At 40.5% G+C, this 19457-nt stretch overlaps 1 protein-coding gene across 1 annotated transcript; it reads left to right on the forward strand.

Moving 5' to 3' along the window:
• The first annotated feature begins 6957 nt into the window (after window positions 1-6957).
• On the forward strand, window positions 6958-11512 carry LOC114143182 (uncharacterized). Its single transcript, XM_028014993.1, has one exon. It carries the CDS (start codon window positions 7099-7101, stop codon window positions 10291-10293), a length of 3195 nt encoding a protein of 1064 aa, XP_027870794.1. The 5' UTR covers window positions 6958-7098; the 3' UTR covers window positions 10294-11512.
• The last annotated feature ends 7945 nt before the right edge of the window (window positions 11513-19457 follow it).

Raw genomic sequence — 19457 nt, forward strand, 5'->3', positions numbered from 1 at the left:
TGTTTGACTAATTTTCCTTTTTGATGTCAAAGTTGAACCACTTTGGCACCAAGCATTTAGTAAAATAGCTAACTTTCCAGCAAACACTTGATTATATACTTTTAAAAATATGTGTAGGTCAGTAATATTTAAGTCATTCACTCATTAAAATATATTTAGCAAAAATATAAAAGCCCACTGTTAGAGGAGGAATCTTGTCTCTTTGTATAAGACAAAACATTTAAGTTTGCAGTTGTAATGAGTGAGGTGACGCCTGTGTCCTGGACTAGCTGAGATCCTTGTTAATTATCATTTATCCTATTAGATGATGGTGTTTTTGAAACTTCCAAAATGTCTTGGTTTGCTGAAGCATTCAGAGTTCCTTTCACTGGAACTAAGGAGCCAAACCCAGCTCCTGATAAACAACCCCACACCATATTTCCCTCTCCACCAAACTTTACATTTGGCACAATGCAATCAGACAAGTGCCGTTGTCCTGGCAACTACCAAACCAGACTCATCCATCAGATTGCCAGATGGAGAAGCATGATTTGCCACTCCAGAGAATGGGCCTCCACTGCGCTAGAATCCAGTGGCGGCGTGCTTTACACCACTGCATCCGACGCTTTGCATTGCACTTGGTGATGTATGGCTTGGATGCAGCTGCTCGACCATGGAAACCCATTCCATGAAGCTCTCTGCTCACTGTTTTTGAGCTAATCTGAAGGCCATAAGAAATTTGGGGATCTGTAGTGATTGGCGCTGCAGAAAGTTGGCGACCCCTTCGTACTCCAATTTTAACTCCAGCATTCCTATTTCATGTTCCTTAATCAGAAACTTAAAAAGACCACCAAGTCAACCTGGTGCTCATGCAGAACAAATTCACCATAGTGGGAGCTAAAGCATGCTTTCATCTTCATATGTTTGCTTGAATCTGTCCGTATTTGCCTAAATCCTTAGCCTTTTCTTACTAACCTATTCTTTCAAATTTGCCCCTTTTCCAGCTTGATGTTCCACATATCAAGGCCCAAGGGCATACAAGTACAGTGCCAGCTGATACGCTGAATCGCCACAATTTAGAATTCCATTTTAAAGGAAACTGACATTTTTTTTACACCAGCATGCACATTTGTGATGAGTCTAATTGTGAAACAATCACGACTCGGAAGTGACTTGGGGCTGTGTTAAACAATTAACTGCTGCATGCAAAGCATATTAATGTAGTTGTAAGCAATCATGCATTATTTAAACTGGACTGAGAGATTAAGACTCTTGTAGCTCCTCTATAATTTATCTGCATTAAAGCTTTATCAGTTTTGCTGGAATAAACAGTGGGCACATGATGAGATGTAAGATACAACAGCTTGGCACTTGTGCATAGCTTTGCTGTCTTTTCATCTTTACATCTTTAGCCCATGCTTGGTTTGTGTGGATGATAAAAAAGAAACTGCATTTTATTTTGTTGATTTTACAAAAGGCAACTTTCTTAAAAGTTTTTTTCTCAACCCCTTGAAAACAAAGTCCTTCGTCAAAGCATAGTGTGGATCTTGCTTCTTATTTGCTAAGCTTGATTTTAACCATCTTAGTTTAGTTGTAACAAGGTATATGGGCTGAAAATATTGAACATTCAGCGTAGTTTTTTAAGTAAATATGGATAATGACAGGAAAACCTGAAATAGCTATTTAATATATGTCCATCAAAGTGTGTTTGGAGGAAAAGTAATTCACCTTCTAAACTGATAGCTCTAATAAAATATATATTTGGTAAGTCAAACCCAGCATTCATCTTTTTATGCACACATAACAGCACATTTGAAATGGATAACTCAACCAATTTGCCACAGTCTTGGCTTGTTTGGGTTTGGGGTTTACTTACTTTAGGCTAGTCTAGTCTTATTTAGATGAGATCACTTCATTTTTGTTTTGTGCATTTAGTTGGGGCCTGCCATAGCAAAACACAGGAGAGCATTAAAATGCCATACAAAGCAAGGCATTTCAATGCCTCCATGCAATGCATGGAAGGCAGCTATTACTCTACACCTCAAAATAACTGCTGCTTCTTTTCACCGTTAATGCGGCTCGTAACGTTGCGTGCACCCCCACAAAATATATATATCAAAACCTGGCTGGATGTCGGAATGCAGGCTATTACTTCTGTTGGCATTTCGAGTAACTATGGCGACGAGCCAAATTCAAATCAAAACAAATTCTAACTGACACTGCTTTATGTCAGACTCAAAAGAGGGATAGAATTTTGCCCCCTCTGTGTCTCACTCACACATGACAGTTTTCAGAGAGGATTAATTACTATTCCAATAGAACACTGAGGTGGGCAGAGATGTAGAGAACTACAGAGATGATGGTACACTCAGTTCCTAGAGAGGAGGGAAGAGCTTTGTGAAATATGGCTATTTTTGATTGTTTAATATAGTTAAGCTAATGCCATGTGCGTTTAAGTAGATCAACATTCCTATTTGGACAAGCTGATGCAAGGTAAACGATCAGAGATAAACATTCTCCTGGCAAGGCTGTAACTTAGAGCAGCCATAAAACACTATGCTCTTGAAAGGCTTTAAATTAGTAGGCCATAAAGAATATCTTCCCCGGCTCACAGGTCAGAGGTTGGGGGTTTCCCAGGAGCTCAGAGTTGCATCTGGAGTTGATCACAACTTAGGAATTTTGGGAACACTTAAGGTTTAATTTCTGATATACCTTTTTAATATTGGTAGCAATAGTGTGTTAGATTAAAGTATATTACCCAAGCTACAAGTACTAATCTAGTAAATCGAATGTATTTGAAAATGTACTAACTATGACAATATCGGAATCAAAAGAGAATGATTTAAATGTTATGTTTTACAGGTTGAAAAAGACTTCTATCTCATTATTGTTTGTGATAAAGCAAAGGGTCAAATCTTTGGAGAAGCTGACTGCAGAGGAGCAAGATAGGTTTTGTGAAAATAACTTATAACTTTAATAACTAAAATGACTCTTGATATTTGTCATTAAAACTCAGGGGAAGGTCTAAGTTTTTTTTCCAAGGTAGCTCTTGGTTGGTCAAAATAGAGGTACGCCCTATTTGCATATATTAACAAAGAGAAACGCCTTCACTAGAAAAAGGGAATGCGCAACAATAAGGATTCAGATAGCTGCCCTGTGCTGCTTTTAAGCAACAGCTGTCTCCAAAGGATCCTTTGTTCTTTTAATTCTTTTGTCTCAGGTAAAGAATGTACTTCTTTGTACTCTGAAGTTTTCTTGTTAAATTCATACGGTGTTTTCTATTGAATTAAACTCTGTATCTCTGTGACGTCATTGAGCCTCGCCGTCTGTTTTTCCAGCCGTGACGGCATCCGCTCGGGACCCGGCTAACAGGAGGAAAAGAGAGCCATGCTGTTTCCAAAATTTAAGCTAACCTAATAAATTTCCTTCTTTAATAATTTGGGGGCTCGTTCGGTTGCGGATTCTGAGCGGGCGGCTCTGTCACGCGCTGGCCCGGTTCAGCTTGGACGCTACAGTCGGGTAAGACTCTTTGATTTGTTTCCGTGTCTGCGACACGTGGGCGATCGGTGCTGACTGTTTTGGTGTGTGACTACAGGGATGGAAAACTGCAGATGTATGAAGGTACTTCTAAAAGACTTTGTTGTTAATAGATTTGAATAGACACAGGAACAGAGGACCGTGGCAGGTCCAAGCAGTCGGATTAACGTTACCGCTGTTATAAGGCTAGGTTTTAAGTGAATTTTTCCTGAAGGCTTATTTCTGTCCCTTCGAAAAAATTGGGAAAGTTTGTGTCTGGGTTGTATCACCCTTCTGTGGTAGATTAAGGACTGAAAGCGGGTTGTATCACCCTTCTGTGGTAGATTAAGGACTAAAAGCGGGTTGTATCACCCTTCTGTGGTAGATTAAGGACTGAGAGTGCACCCGGGTAAAATGATGCATCTTATATTTTTGTAACCGGCGCCGGGTTTATATTTTCTATTTTATTTCCCCCCTGTTTTTCTTAAAAACTGTGTTGTGTGTCTATGTGTTTCTCTGTGTTTCTTTGTGTTTCTCTGTGTGTGGCGATCTGTGCTTGCGACACGAGGCTGTTTGACTGTGCAGAGCTCTGCGTGTGTATCTGTGTGGCCGTGTGTGTGCGCGTGCGCGAGTTCGGGCTGGCTGTGTGTTTGAGCGGAGTGTTAAGTTGTTTGAAAAGCGCTGTGTGTGTGCTGATTTGCGTTGTTCCTGCTGCATTTATTCTAATATAAATATGGCAACGGTGTTGCGGAGAGATGACACTGCTCATTCGTACGGTTTAGGTCCGTGGACGACACTACGGGAACAGATTGCTGACTTCATTAATATTTATGACAAACAACTTGGTCTGGATTCGCTTCATGTGACGGCGGATGAATTGAAAGACAGGTTGGAAAATGCGGTCAGCATGAACAATGAACTCCTAAGTGCTGAAAAGCCGTTAGGTTTAATTTTGAATGCCTGTCTAAATCAGGCTTCAGCTGATAGGGATGCGGTGCGTGGTGAACAGGATGGGGCTACTCTGTTTCGCAGAAAGAAACTAATTAAGAAGTTGGAGAACACGGAACAGGAGAGACAGTTGTGGGCTAGACTTCTGGTGGGTTGGCAGGGGACGGATCACCTTTATGGAAAGGGTTCGGTTACGAAGGCTTCGGACTCATTACACGCCCCGGTTGATCTTTCGGGGGTTTCCTCTGACCGGCCGAAACAGAAGTTTAATCCATCTGTTGCTTCGCTCCCACCCCCATATAATGACACTAATCCCTCTTGCACGGGGCTGTATCCAGTGTTGGATGTTCGGAGGGGCACAGCTGAATGGGATCTTCTGAGGGTTCCTCCTCAGAGTTCTTCTGCTCCACCGGCACAGGAGGATCCCGATTTAATGACGTCATACCCGGCGTCCCCTCTTGGTGTTCGCTCTGTTTCTGATAGTCTTCCTATGGCGGATCGGGTTCAACGTGAAAAACTTTGTTTTTCTAGATATCCTTTGGCGACTTCTTCGGGTGTGGATCAGGTTTCACGTCAGTTCAGCAGCCCTACACCTCCCTTAGCCTCTTCCTCACATGAGGGGGAGCAGGGGGAGGTTCAGTTGAATGTAGATGTGTCACTGGTTGGCCGTCTGGTTGAGGAGTCCCCACCCATTCGGGGAAACTCAGTGTCTTTTGCTCCTGTTTTGAAAGATGATGTGAAGTTTACCTCCGCTCCAATGCAGCTTCGGAGCGGACGTAATCTGTGTGACATGCGGAGAGGGGATGTTAGTCCCTCCTCTCGTGAGATGAGCACACCACGGAGGGGCGGTGCCACCTCTAATGCTGTCACTTTTCAGGAACGACTTTTAAGTTTAGGCAGGAAATCACAGGGGGGTATGGATGATTGGGACACAGACCTTTCAAATAGATCGGTTCATTCTGAGGCTCTGTCAGCACGTTCTGACAGTTCTTCCCATTATGCTATGCCTTTAATAGTTTCCCACCAAGGACAGAGATACAAGCCGTTTTCTTTTGGAGATTTACAGACCCTTATTGAAAAATTACCATCTTTGGTGGACGGTGCTACTCCTTGGTTACATGCATTAGAATCACTGACAGGGGGGTTGACCTTAGCACTGGGGGATTTCAGGGCAATTTTGAGTCGTTCAACAACGACAACAAATTGCCGTGATGTTGAGCTGTCAGCGGGAACTATGAACTGCCCTGATGAGACGCCTCTTACAGCTGTTCTGACTCCTGTGGGTGCGGCCTTGAGGGATATATTTCCCCCTTTGTCGCTGTCACTTATTCCAAAGTTTTTCTGGGATTCCAAAGAACACCCAAAAGTATTTTTAGATAAAGCCATAGATATCTGGAGGCGACAGTCTGGGGTTCATCCAGCTGTTGCTACATTAATGAGGGAACATTTTCGTCAAGCTGTTTTAAATGGTGTCCCTACTTCTGTCGCTGCTTCAATGGGGACAAACCCGGAGTTGAGATCTTGTGACCATGCGAAGTGGGAATTGCATTTGTTGCATAACATGCAGATTTTTCAGGATAAGGAGAAAGAGAAGGAGAGAGAGCAGGAAGATCTTAAGAATCAATTATTGAAACTTCAAATAGGAGAAGCTAAACAGAAAATTAATCTTGCAAAACAGGAACGACAGGAGGTTAGAGCTATGTTGGCAGCTGTTGCACGGGCTCCTCTTCCGGTGTTTCATTCTGGTCCTGGTGTGTCAGCTCCACGTTTTCGGTCTGGTCTTCCGGGGTGGCGTGGGGGCAGACGGGGTAGGCCTGCAGTGTCGGTCGCGCGAGGAAGGGGTGGACGCAGAGACAGGTGTTTCTATTGTGGGGAGGAGGGTCACTGGGTTCAACAGTGTCCTCACTATATATCAGATGGTGCGTTGCCGGACCTGACATCACAACAAACTCCGAATGCTGCATTGCTTCCGCAGCGTCCGGGACAGTTTTCTCAGGCTGGACAGTATTGACACACCCCGGTGAAGAACCTATGTCAGGGAGCTTTGGCAGATCCCCTGATTGATGTGACAGTGGATGGACAAACATTACCATTTTTGGTGGATACAGGGGCAACATATTCCACCATGAATGCTGTCATGCCTTCACATAAACTTTCTGATCAGACAATATCAGTGGTTGGTTTTTCTGGGGTGAAACAGACTCTGCCACTCTCCACGCCTCTGCACACGGCTGTGGGCAGACAGAAAGTGACACATCCTTTTGTATGCTCCCCCTCATCTCCCGTTAATTTATTAGGGAGGGACTTGTTGATTGCTCTGGGGGCGACTATTTTGTGTGGACCTGATGGATTACTTGTCACTTTTCCTGATGGATCGTCTCACGCCTGTTCTCCGGTTTATACCCATGGACAGTTTTTGCTGCAACAAGCTGAGGAGCAACTGGCTGACATATACTGGGGGCGTATACAGCCGGAAAAGACTGACCATGCTGGAATTCTATCTGGCAGGCAACTGTTAATACAGACCTTTTTTTCTCTCCTTCTACAAACACCTACAGAATAAAGTGTTCTGCTGTAGATTCTGTAGTTTTGGAACATCTTCAACTTCCTAGGCACCATGGCAGGGAGTTGACTGATCATCCAACTGCAGCTGCTATGTTGGCTTCTCTGCCTGAATGTCTGTGGGCAACAGGTCCTACGGATGTGGGGCTTGTTGATGTCACACCTGTCACTTTTGATTTGCGACCAGGCCCTCCTATTTGGAGGTCTCAGTATCCTCATAAGCAGGCGGCAGAAGAGGGACTAGCGGAAACAATTGGGGGTCTTCTGGAGGCTGGTGTGTTAGAATCTTCCACCTCTTCCTGGAACACTCCTATTTTACCGGTCGAGAAAAAAGGGACGGGTAAATACCGCATGGCACATGATCTCCGGGCGATTAATTCTGTTTTATTGACCCCTACGGTGCCAGTCCCTAATCCTCATGTTGCATTAACTAACCTTGATCCCTCTCAGACTTGGTTTTCCTGTGTGGACCTTGCTAACGCTTTCTTTTGTCTCCCATTGGCTGAGGAATGTCGAGACGTGTTTTCTTTCACCTACGGGGGTCAGCAGCTGAGATATACACGTTTGCCTCAGGGTTTTGCTCTCTCCCCAGGGCTTTTTAATCAGGTTTTGAAACAGCAGTTAGCAGACTGCTCGTTACCAGACGGCGTGACTCTGATTCAGTATGTGGATGACCTCATGCTTGCAGCACAGTCGTTGGAGTCCTGCATTGAGGCCACGCGACGTTTGCTGTCACACCTTGCTGACGGAGGTTTTAAAGTGAGCAGGTCTAAATTGCAAATTGCGAGAAAGCAGGTTTCTTTCTTGGGGCGGACTATCACTGCGACTGGCACTCAGATGTCTGCCAGTCACAAATCTGCTATTCTTGATCACCCTAAACCACACACGGTGAAAGACATGCTGTCCTTTCTTGGTTTGACTGGATATAGTAGGAACTATGTTCCTAACTATACTGGTTTGACAGACCCTTTACGGGCATTAGTCAGGGAGCATGGGACTCGTAAGCTCAACCAGGTTTTGACTTGGACTGTGGAGGCGGAAGATGCTTTTATCTCTCTGAAACAGCAATTGGCTGCTGCTGCCCAGTTGGCTGTCCCAGATTATGCTTCGCCCTTTTATTTGGATGTTTCTGTTACAGAACTGACGGTTAATGCAGTTCTGTTTCAGAAAAAAGGGGGAGACAGGAGAATCCTCCAATATGTCAGCACAATGTTGGATCCGATGGAAAAAAGACATCCGACATGTACAAGACATGCAGCAGGTGTGGGAAAAATGATTCAAAAGACAGCACACATTGTGATGGGTCATCCATTACAGGTTATGACATCACACAGCGTGGTGGCATATGTGAATTCACAACATTTCACATTAACTACATTGAGACAACAAAAACTGAGCAAAATTCTGGAATCACCTAATATAACTTTTGTACATATCGGAGCGAATATGGCTGACAGGATGCAAGATGGACAGCCACACAACTGTGACGAATTAGTACTGAAGGAAGAAAAGATAAGACCGGACCTACAAGCTTCTCCTCTAGAAGGTGAAGATGTGAAAAACTTTTATACAGACGGTTGCTGTTTTAAACATGACACAGACGGTTTGAGAGCAGCATATGCGATAGTGGAAGACTTGGGCAGTGAGTTTCGTGTTTTGAAGGCAGAAAAGCTGCAGGGTGCCCAATCGGCACAGAGGGCAGAAGTAAAAGCAATGGTCGAAGCACTGAAACTGGCTGAGGGAATGAGGGTGAATCTTTACAGTGATTCAGCGTATGTGGCTAGCGCTGTACATGTGGAACTTCCTCAGTGGCTCAGAGCAGGATTTATGACTGCAACACAAAAGCCCATAAAACATGAAACTGAAATGAAAGAATTGGCGGAGGCATTACTGTTACCTCAGTCTGTGGCTGTGATTAAATGCAAGGGACATGATCAGAGCAAGACCAGAGTTGCAGCAGGAAACGCAGCCGCGGATGAGGCCGCTAAGAGGGCAGCGGGATACCTGACATCTCTTGTGATGGTGAGTACTGAATTTGAACAGGTCGAACAAAATCACTTTGAAAAAATTATTTCTCATCAGAAAACCGTGTCACCTGAGGAACGATCAGTCTGGAGAGCAAGAGGTGCCGTCTGCAATGAAGGACTCTGGCGGGGACCAAATGGTAAAGTAATTCTTCCTCCAAATATGAGATTCCAGGTTTTCCAGGAAGCTCACGGACTCGGACATGTGGGTATTGCACAGATGCTAAAAAATCTAGAGCACTGGTGGCATCCATTTTTGAGAGACATGGTCAAGGAATATGTGAAAACATGTGAAATTTGTGGACAACACAACGCAAAACCAACTATTCGGCCACCAGCGGGACATTTCCCTTGTACTACACAACCGGGTAAGGAAATAATTATTGATTTCACAGACATGATAACACCCGTTAGAGGATACAGGTATGTATTAATGTGTGTGGATGCATACTCGGGCTGGCCGGAGGCGTGGCCAGCAAAAAAGGAGGACAGCAAAACTGTCATAAAGTGTCGGATCAATCATTACATTCCGACCCATGGATTTCCAGAGAAGGTGAGATCAGATAACGGCACTCATTTTAGGAACCAAGATCTGCAGAAAGTGGAGCAGCTGCTTGGATTGAAGCATTCTTTCGGTACAGTATATCATCCTGAGTCACAAGGCAAGGTTGAGAGGTTAAACCAAACTATCAAACAAAAATTGGCCAAAGTATGTGCACATACCAAATTAAATTGGGTAGATGCTTTGCCTATTGCTTTGATGTCTGTTCGAATGTCTATTAATCAAACAACAGGGTTCTCTCCATTCGAGCTCCAGACCGGACGGATTTTTCCAGGACCTGGGAGTCGCGTGCCCGGATGGAAAGGTGAACTTGCACATTTATCTCATAAAGATTTCTTTACTGAGTTACAGAGTCTGGCTGCGGAATTTGCAAAATACCAGACGGCACAGGAGCGTCCAGCTTCAGGACCAGTTCCAGGAATCGACTGGGTGCGCCTGAAGGTCATCAAACGGAAGTGGTCTGAACCTCGCTTCACCGGACCACACCGAGTAGTGGAGAGGACGTCCCATGCTGTTCGTCTACAAGGGAAAGGAGACACCTGGTTTCATTGGAGTCAGTGCACAGCAGCCGAGGAGCCACAACGTGCGCTCCGAGACGTACAAGACGAGCTACGACTTCAATCTTCGGACGAGGAGCAACGCCAGGTGCTTCCAGGGGGGAGTGTAGCAGGAATTCCTGCCACAACCACTTCAGGTTCCTGAAATTCAAAGTTCAAAAGGCTCGGACGGGCATAATAATCCTGTTCCGATGTCCTTCCATTGAGGAAGAAGGAGATTTCATACTCTCCTTAAAAACTCACTGTTATATTGGCATAATAATCCAATTTTCAGTGAGCAACGGCTGCGAAGGTGGAAACTTGAGGTTTCCAACCGAGGAAGATCAGGCTACAAGAAGATCCACATTAACTCATTTTATTGCGAGTTTTCGTTTTTGCGAACTTTAAAAGAACTTTCGTCTTTGCGCGTAATTTTTATCATTTTTTGAAGAAGATTTCATATTTTGTTTTTTACAGACTATCAAAGAACATTTGAAAAAAAAAAAAAAAAAAGAAGATATTGTGTAATTCTTTATCTCTGCATGTTTTTGATTTGTGGCGAGTATTTTTAAGTTTCCAGAACACTTTTTAGTTAGTGTTATGTGCATATCTTAGTCTTATTTTTGCATTTTTACATTTTGGGGTGTTATGTGTACTGTGTTTTGGGTTGCATTATGATAATTGAGTTTATGATTTTTTCATAATTGTAGAATGATAAGTGCCTTTCATGTTTAATTTTACCGGTGAAACTTTGCGGTTAAAAGGTGAGTATTAAAATTGTTGAATAACGCAGGATTACAATTGACAGGTTCACATGATGGGGGTCAGCTTAAGATACATGAACTGGGAGTGGAAGTTTTTGCTAGGTGTGTTTCTTGAACTCAATTTGCTGGGAATGTGGGTTTTCGGAGGATCCACGAGTGGACTCATTTCCTCACAGACACTTGATCTCCGACCGAGTTTTGTCGAGTGCGGAGTGTCTTGCGGAAATGCGACTGTTCGTGTGGAGCGTTCTTTGAGACCTCCTGTTGATAAGTGCCTCACTAAGTATCGTGGAATTGAGTTGAACTATACTCTGGGTACTGTAACTAATTACCAAATTGATCTGTGTGAGGTAATTCGTCGCTGCTGGTCGACTCCTCAATCCTGGCAGAAGACATCTGTGTATTTGTGTGGTGATCTGACCTTCCAGCGACATTGTATTACTCAGGAAAATGGGGTTCGACACTTGTGTCCCACTTGGAAATCGGCTTTCAGATGGGTGGGATCAAGTTGGAGTCCACCGTATGCTCATAAATCTGTCACTGAATATGACAAGGTTACCATAAGACGAGGGACTTTAAGACATTCTCCAGCGACGGGTAAAAATCCTTTAGTGCTAACCATTTCCTCGATGCACGATGTTTTCTTTAAACAGTATCCGGCAGATTCAGCTGTTTATTTGGCTCTAGGTGCTTCAGTGGATGATAAAGATCCACTTGGGATTATCAAAATTAATATGGTTAGACCTGAGGGGGAGGAAGACAGGGACATGGAAATTCCTGATCAGCATGCGGCTAAGATTGATTACACAGCAGTTTCACCATTGGACATCATTCAAACAGCGACTGGGTATAGGGAAAAAAATTTATGGCTGAATTGGATGGTTCAAACGGCTAAAGAAACTAATATTGGGAACTGCATCTTCTTCTTTAATAGCTTCCAGTCAGAACTGCAGATAAGCCACATTGCCGGAACAACTACAGACAAGTATATATGTTTTATAATATATTTACCACCAAGGACACCCCCCCCAAAAAAAAAAACATTTTCACTTTTTTGCAAAATTCAACAACTGCACAGTTCTTGTAAAATAGTGCAAGATAAGTAGTATTTTAAAATAGCAGAAGAAATCCTATGTTTTTTGGACAACAACAATATTTGGTTTTAATCGGTTGCAAAGAGATGAGCACGTTTTCTGGTAACTATAGTGCCACGAAGTAAACATCTGATTTTTACTTTTGTAAAATTTACCAACTGTAAATTTCTTGTGTCTAATCAAATAAGCAGTATTTTTAAAAGAGCTTATGTTTTATAAACAATAACATTAGTTGTTAATAATTGGGTGTTAAGAGATTCTGTGCTTTTTTGTGGTAACGAATTGCCACGTAGTATAAATCAGATTTTTACTTTTGTGTTAAATGTTTGTTTTGTAATATATTTACCACCAATGATAAAAAAATAAAAAAAAAACATTTCACACTTCTGAAAAATTAAAAAACTGAACAATTCTGGTTAAGGAGTATTTCAAAAGAGCAGAAGAAATCTTATGTTTTTTGAACAACAACAATATTTGGTGTTAATCTGTTGCTAAGAGATGAGCCCCTTTTCTAGTAACCAAGTGCCACGAAGTGAACATGATTTTTACTTTTGCAAAAGTAAAAATCAGAAGGCTGTTCATTAACATTAGCACAACCTTTGGTAATGTAGCTACTGCCCACATTAACAGTAGCCTTTTCTCTAAAATTTATTAGCCATGTTCAGCACACTGAATGAATTAAGTCAATGTAAAACAACAACATGCTAGTTATACCGCACATTCCACTGGCAGTACTTAGGCTAACATTAGCATGTTGGCTAATTTTAGCATATGCACTAATTTTAACATGCTTAATGGGGTAAGTCCATGTTATTCAACATACTTGTGACTCTCCACATGTTTTTGAGTACTTTCTAGCTTGATAATTCGTTGTCTACCATGGCATTGTTTGGTCATGGTTATTTGTTGTTTTTTTTGTGTTTATCTTATTTATAATCTTGTTTTACTGTTTTCAGTATTATGTTTTTTGGGATTCTTTATTTTTTTTGATGGAGAACACTTTGGTCCAACTTGGGTTTTTAAAAAAAAATTTATTTACTTTATAAATTTCCTCCTTAGTTTGCCCCTAAACCAAATGCAGTACGTTATCATGAGAGTTTCTTGGTATTTAACACCAAGCAACTTCATTTATTCTCTTTTGGTGATCTTTATTCACATCTGTCTGGAAACTTCTGCCACACATTTCTTGCCAGTATTTCCTCCTCTAGCCCTTAGTGCACCTTTTCTGCCTGCAGTCTTGTGTGCAGCGTGCTCTGGTGGCAAAAGGTGCTCGTTAAAGTCCATAACTTATCTCACGTTTGAAGCTAATGGGAAGAATACTGGCCGCAGTAAAAAATAAATTACATTTTTCCCCCCTCTCTCTTCCTGCCCTTCTAACCTGTCGCGTAATATAGAAGCGTTGAGTGTATGCATTACAGATCCTAAGCATCAGAATTTATCTGTGCTGCACAACGCTGACTGATGCATTTGGAAATAATGTACTAGAGCTGGGCATTACAAGAACCCTGCTAACTAATGGACAGCTCTTGCCTGTGGCTTGCGATGTATATCATTCAGCTGGACAAGCTCATCAACTCCAACAGTTCTTTGCAGGGTTTCCTGGACAGACCAATGACTCAGACCTTTTATGAAAGACTCCTGCACGAAAAAAAAAAAAAAATCCTCCTCTATGACTGATTATTTCTGTCGCCATCAGTACATATTTTTCGCCCTTGTTTTTGAAAAATTGGGCTTCAAATTTTATTAATTCATTGTACAGCCATATAAGCAAAACTCTTAGAGAATAGTAGTATAAACAAAATCTTTATTTACATCAGATCTGAACTTTCATGCTGTTCAGATTTGCATGAAAGTTCAATTAAATTAACTGTTTTAGGTTGCTCAATAAATGTCATTTAGATTTTTGTTCTTACTTACCCTGGTACAATCAAGCCCCTTGTCCCACGCTATTTGCTTTGTACAGACGATGTGGGGTCTTGGATATTGAGAAAAGCTTCCTGACGACTTGGACTCTGTTGAAGTTTTACATTTTACTCTACTGCTAATGTTTGCCTGTCACGTAAATAATGCACCAGTCGCTAAGAAACTTGCCTGCGCTGTAAACAACCATCCTCCACTGCGACGAGAGAAGTTCCAATCCTAACAAGGTGGCTGTTAATCTTAATTCAATATTTGGAAGTGTGACCAACATGAACTGAATGGCTTTGTTCACTTCCTCCACTACCATTCCTAAAACTATTAGCAGATTACAACTCTAAAACAGTGCAGAAATTCCATATCATTGTTCATAACTTATCCTTCTGTTTGCTGACTGACTCGATCAAAAATCTACCAGAGAATTTGAGTGTTGTGAGCAAGATTTCTTTTCAAGCTGAGAAAATCAGTTGCCAGTCTACTGCTTACCAATCAGAAAGAGTGAGCATTTATCAAAGCAAACATTGCAAAGCACTTTGTCTACACAAGATCTGCCTGGCTGTCCTATATTTCTTTCAAGCTATTTGATTAGGGTTTTTTTAAGTCTCACTTGATTTTAACAGCCAGTCCGTCAGAGGGCAAGACATCCACAAACCAGGAACGAACCCAGCACTTTCTTGTTGCTAGGTGACATAGCATTCAGCTGTTTTTATTCAGTATCCTTAAGCTTTATGCTAAATATCTATACGTCCAAATAAGTTAGAAAAATAAATAAAACAGCTTTCACATAGTTTTATACTTTTTTGAGAAGTATGTTAAAGAAGGAACAACAATGATTTCTTGTTTTAAAACTGTGACGCCGCACAGATAGTTATGTGAACAATATTCTACATTGTTCACATAGTTCCAATGGTCATCTGGAGGAGACGTGCTGTCTGGGAGGGGATTGAGCATGTTCAATCGCTGCCCCTAAACTTCGGAATGAGTTGTCTTTGAAAATCAGACAGGCAGAGTCATTCTCTCTTTTTAAATCTATTCTTAAATCTCATTTTCCCTCTTAGGCTTTTGACTCAGCATGAGGTGTTGGCTTTAATGTTTTAATTGTTTTGTTTCTATGTCATCACTTAGGGCCAGTTGTGTTTTTAAAATTGCTTTATAAGTATAAACTGTATTGTTTTGAAAGAAAATCATTGTTCTATAGAGAAAAGACTGATGCACTAGTTGAAACTTAACATGAACACGTACCCTTTTGAAGTATAAATTATTAATGTACTAAGAGCAGTGGAGGAGTATAAGTACTTTGTTCTCAAACTTTTAAGATACATATCAACAAAATCACTGCTAGAGTGGGGTTGTGTGACCATTTAGGCAAGGAAAAGGTAAACCTGATGCCCTAAAATAATTTTTTAAGCACAATGTTAAGAACAATGCCAAATATATTGAAAATTGTATAATTTGAGAATATACCAAAGTTGTATAACCCATCTAAAAATGGTGGCTGAGATGCAAGTATCTGGAAGTAGTGGCTATGACATTAGCCACTACACATCGCTAATGTTATGATGTGTAGTAGTTGTTGGTGGACCCAAATGCAGACAGGCAGAAGCAGCTTGCAGCTGAAGAATATTTTATAAAAATTATGAACAAAAAACCTACAAAAATCTCAGGGAGCCAGGGTAGAACACAAACCATAATTCCAAGAGGGGAAAACCCCCGCAGCAAAGAGCCACGTGGCTCCTCCCATGGAATTATGGTAACGAAAGACCAGCAAGGAGTAAGAGGAGAAGAGATGCTTGAAGTACTGGGAGACTGAATGCTGAACAAAAGACCTGGGCTTTTGGGAAGAGAAGAGCAGAAAGCAGGCTGAGGAGGGTGAGAGAAAGTTACACAAGGGACCAGGAAATGAATCTAACACTAAAGAATAATTAGACTTAACAAACATAATTAACTAGATACAAAAAAAAACATAACTAGAAACACTAAGAAGGACTGAACTATAGTGAAACAGAAATAAGACTGCTCTAATCAAATAAGGAGAATAAGGAACACAGAATAATTAAACCTCAAAAACACTTCAGGATAACAGCTAAGTTGTAGAAGCTTCGTTTTAGAGGGATTTTAAAAAAAAAAAAAAGAGATTTTGAAGAAAGTACGTTATAAATTAAGTACAGGGGAATCTCAATAGTTTTACAGCCTTCACACATTGGCTAAGTTCTAACGCACATTTTAATTAGGAAATACTTTTGCATTACAATTCACATTGTTGTAACAAAAAATATATTAGATGAAATATATTTTTATTTTTCTATTTTTGTAACTTTTTCAACCATTTGCATTTAGAATATTTATCAGTAGTAATGAGTACTTTTTTTTAAACCTTGTTCACTGGACTTTAGTAGATACACCATTTATTTTCTTCCTGCATTTCCATGGCTCTTGTGCATTTATTTGTGTGTATGTTTTAATAGCTGCACCAGACAGATTCTGCCTTTCTCCAAAGTAATGTAAACAACAAGGGATAGGTCAGATGAATTCCATCCGCACAGAGGTCAGAGATACAGAAAATGAATAGCGATGAGAATCCCCCAGCAGGCCGCAGGAGAGACGGACTAATAAGAGCATAGCAGAAGAGTAAAAGGGGGCCCCTGGGAACAAGAATAAAGGTTTTCAGTACATTTTTAAAAGAAAGTGGTCTGAAAATATAATGATGCCTGCATCAGTAATCAGGAAAGGAATTTGTTCTAGGATATGAAATAGGATTGAAATTCCCTAGTTGTGTTAAAGAATGGGGTTTGTAGGTGGAGGGTTAGGTTATGAGAGGTGAGTGGGGATATAGTGGAATGAGAAATGTGAAGAGGAAACCTGGTGGATTGATGAGTGGGGGTGGGGTTCTCCTTTTTTGGAGGTGTAGAGTACAAGGAACATTGGAATAAATTGATTGTTTTCTGGTTTTAGCATACTTTTCATTGTTTTACTTAGCAACATTTATTTATTAGTGTAAAGCCAACTTTTCAAAAATACGCAATTTTAGAGTTCAAAATTAGCATTGAACACCTTGATTAATGCCTTCAAGGAAGATGTTTTCTACATCTTTTCTAATGGCAGATTGAGGTAGTTTTTAAATTAAACTGCTTCAATCTGTTTCCAATGGATGTTTAACAATTGTAAGCATGAACGGAGTGTCAGAAGAAATAGTTGGATATTTTTGACCTAATTATTTAAGACAGTAGATAAAGACCCTTAAAATATTTGTCTGTGAATCAAAGTAACAATACTTAAGAGAATACAAGATTTCTTTGGGTTCTTGAAGTGGATGCATCTCTTATCATAGAGGCTTTATATCTAATTATTTAGGAATTCTCCTTTTTGGAGATCTGTCCACTTCTCCCTAAGTTGGAGCCCTACCCTAGCATGCAAATATTTTGGTGTATTTATTTGAATGGGTATCATGGATTGCTCATTTCAGCTCCTTATTGAGATGCTTTTAGGTTGCTGCCTAAGCACCTACACATTGAGTCCTCTCTGCCAAAGCATTACAGTAATTAAAGCACTGCTTGTCCTTTGTGATGATGGTTTTATCCATCTCAGTGTATGCAGACCACATGCCATAAATAAACTACCACTGCAACCATAGGCTCCTCTGAACCTTGCCCTATACTCAAGCATTCAGCCACCTCTACATATAACCACCACAATCTGTGGAGTTTTGGTGAATGCTCAAAACAGTTAAATATTTGTTTTACTCTATCACTTGTAATTGAGAGCACATTATTTTCTTGATGCAGCCTAGAGCACTCCAAAACCCCGCAAAGGTCATCTTATTCTGGTAGATTTTTTGTGTGTTTTGGACTATACTTTGTGCCTCTATGTAACCTTGTGATGTACAGGCATCACAGCAGCACAAAACAAACAATGATGTACATGCTTATTTTTTATTAATGGCAATTTTGAAAGACTAATCTACCAGTCACAGTTTTAGCTTGTGAGAGGATGCTGGAGAATGTACAAACTCAAAGCAGATCCAGTCCATGATTTGAACACAGGACTTTATTGCTGCAAAAAGTTTTTGATTATTGTGATTTAAGAAATTGAGTAATTACTTGTTAATATGTATACATTTTTATAGCAATGCCTCTGTACAAAACATTGCCAGCATACATTTTATGACTTGAACATTTTAACTTAACTGCATTTGAACACAAAACAACTTGTGTATGCAATTTTATTTGATGCCTTGAAACATGCTGTTGTTATTTGGCTTTCCAGTACACATTTCCTATTTCCCGAGATAAAATGGTTTGTCGATAAAGAGGTCAATGCCATGACTTAAAATCTTTAATCACTGGAATTATAAAGATTTTTCTCAAGTAATTATCTTCTACTTCTTGGGTACACACAACTTAAAATTCATTTATGCTTCAGCCTAATAGTATACTTGTCTGGAAATTTATATAAAAAACAGACAGCTCCCATTTCACCATGATTTGACTTGTTGGAAGTGAGAAAATGCAAAAATTATTTGTTTTGGAACTCAAATTGGAGGACAACAGACAGATGTCATTTAACAGCCTGCTGTCAAAAGGTTGATTGTGCCAGTACCAGAATAGAAATGCTTCATAGCTGGCCCAATTTGATATAATTGACATCGTCTGGTTGTATACTGAAGTGCACATTTGCAGTGTACATTCATCATGGTTCCTCCAGGTGATATATTTTATTAGTTCTTTTATGTCATTTTACTGTGTTACTATCATTTATATTCTACCTATCTCCACTGGCAGTCTCTCAACTGGACTCATAAACCCATCCCCTAAAAGTGCTTTTTCCTTTTGGTAATGGCTACCAATAATATGTTTCAATTTCAGAGGAGTGAATTATCCCAATTGCAGAATTGCTATCCGTGTATTTATTTTTACTGCACCAGTTTGAGTCTGGGTTCCCAATGGATGCCCTCTTTGAGTTTCTGCTTTGATGTGAATAATGACTGAGCCTCATCAATGCCCCTATGTACCCTGTCAAAACCTTTTGATGTTTCTCGTGTAAATTTCCATGTAGTATTTCTAATAAGGAGTCATTATCATTTTGATTTCTTTCAGTATGAAAGTACTGACCTTTAGCAATTACTCTGAAGTGTTTGGTTAAAAGAGAAACTACCTGAAATAGTGATGACTGAAGGTTTGGTGACTTTGGAGGAAGATTAGTCTCATTGGTATAAAGTTCAGAATTGCTCACACTGAACAGTGTGCAAGATTCTCTTAGTATAAATTTGAAAACATGATTTTCCATTTAGGACATTTTTAAAGATCTTTGAGAGTCTAGAGTTGAACTTGGATACATAAACAAACAAAGCTACTGCTAAGTTTTAAATCAAGTCAGCTTGACTTGTATCAGGCTTGTGTCAAGAGATCACCTGCTCTTCTTAAAACTGCTATTTGAGGGCAGGCCTATTCAAGAAATAATTTGTAATGTACTGCAAAAATCGATAGATTTTAGGAATCTTGGTTAAAGAGTTGCTTTTAGTCCTAAAAGTCATCTGAGATCAGTTTGACCACTGTAGG

This window comes from Xiphophorus couchianus, chromosome 4 (assembly GCF_001444195.1).
Source record: "Xiphophorus couchianus chromosome 4, X_couchianus-1.0, whole genome shotgun sequence".
Taxonomy (NCBI): Eukaryota; Metazoa; Chordata; class Actinopteri; order Cyprinodontiformes; family Poeciliidae; genus Xiphophorus; species Xiphophorus couchianus.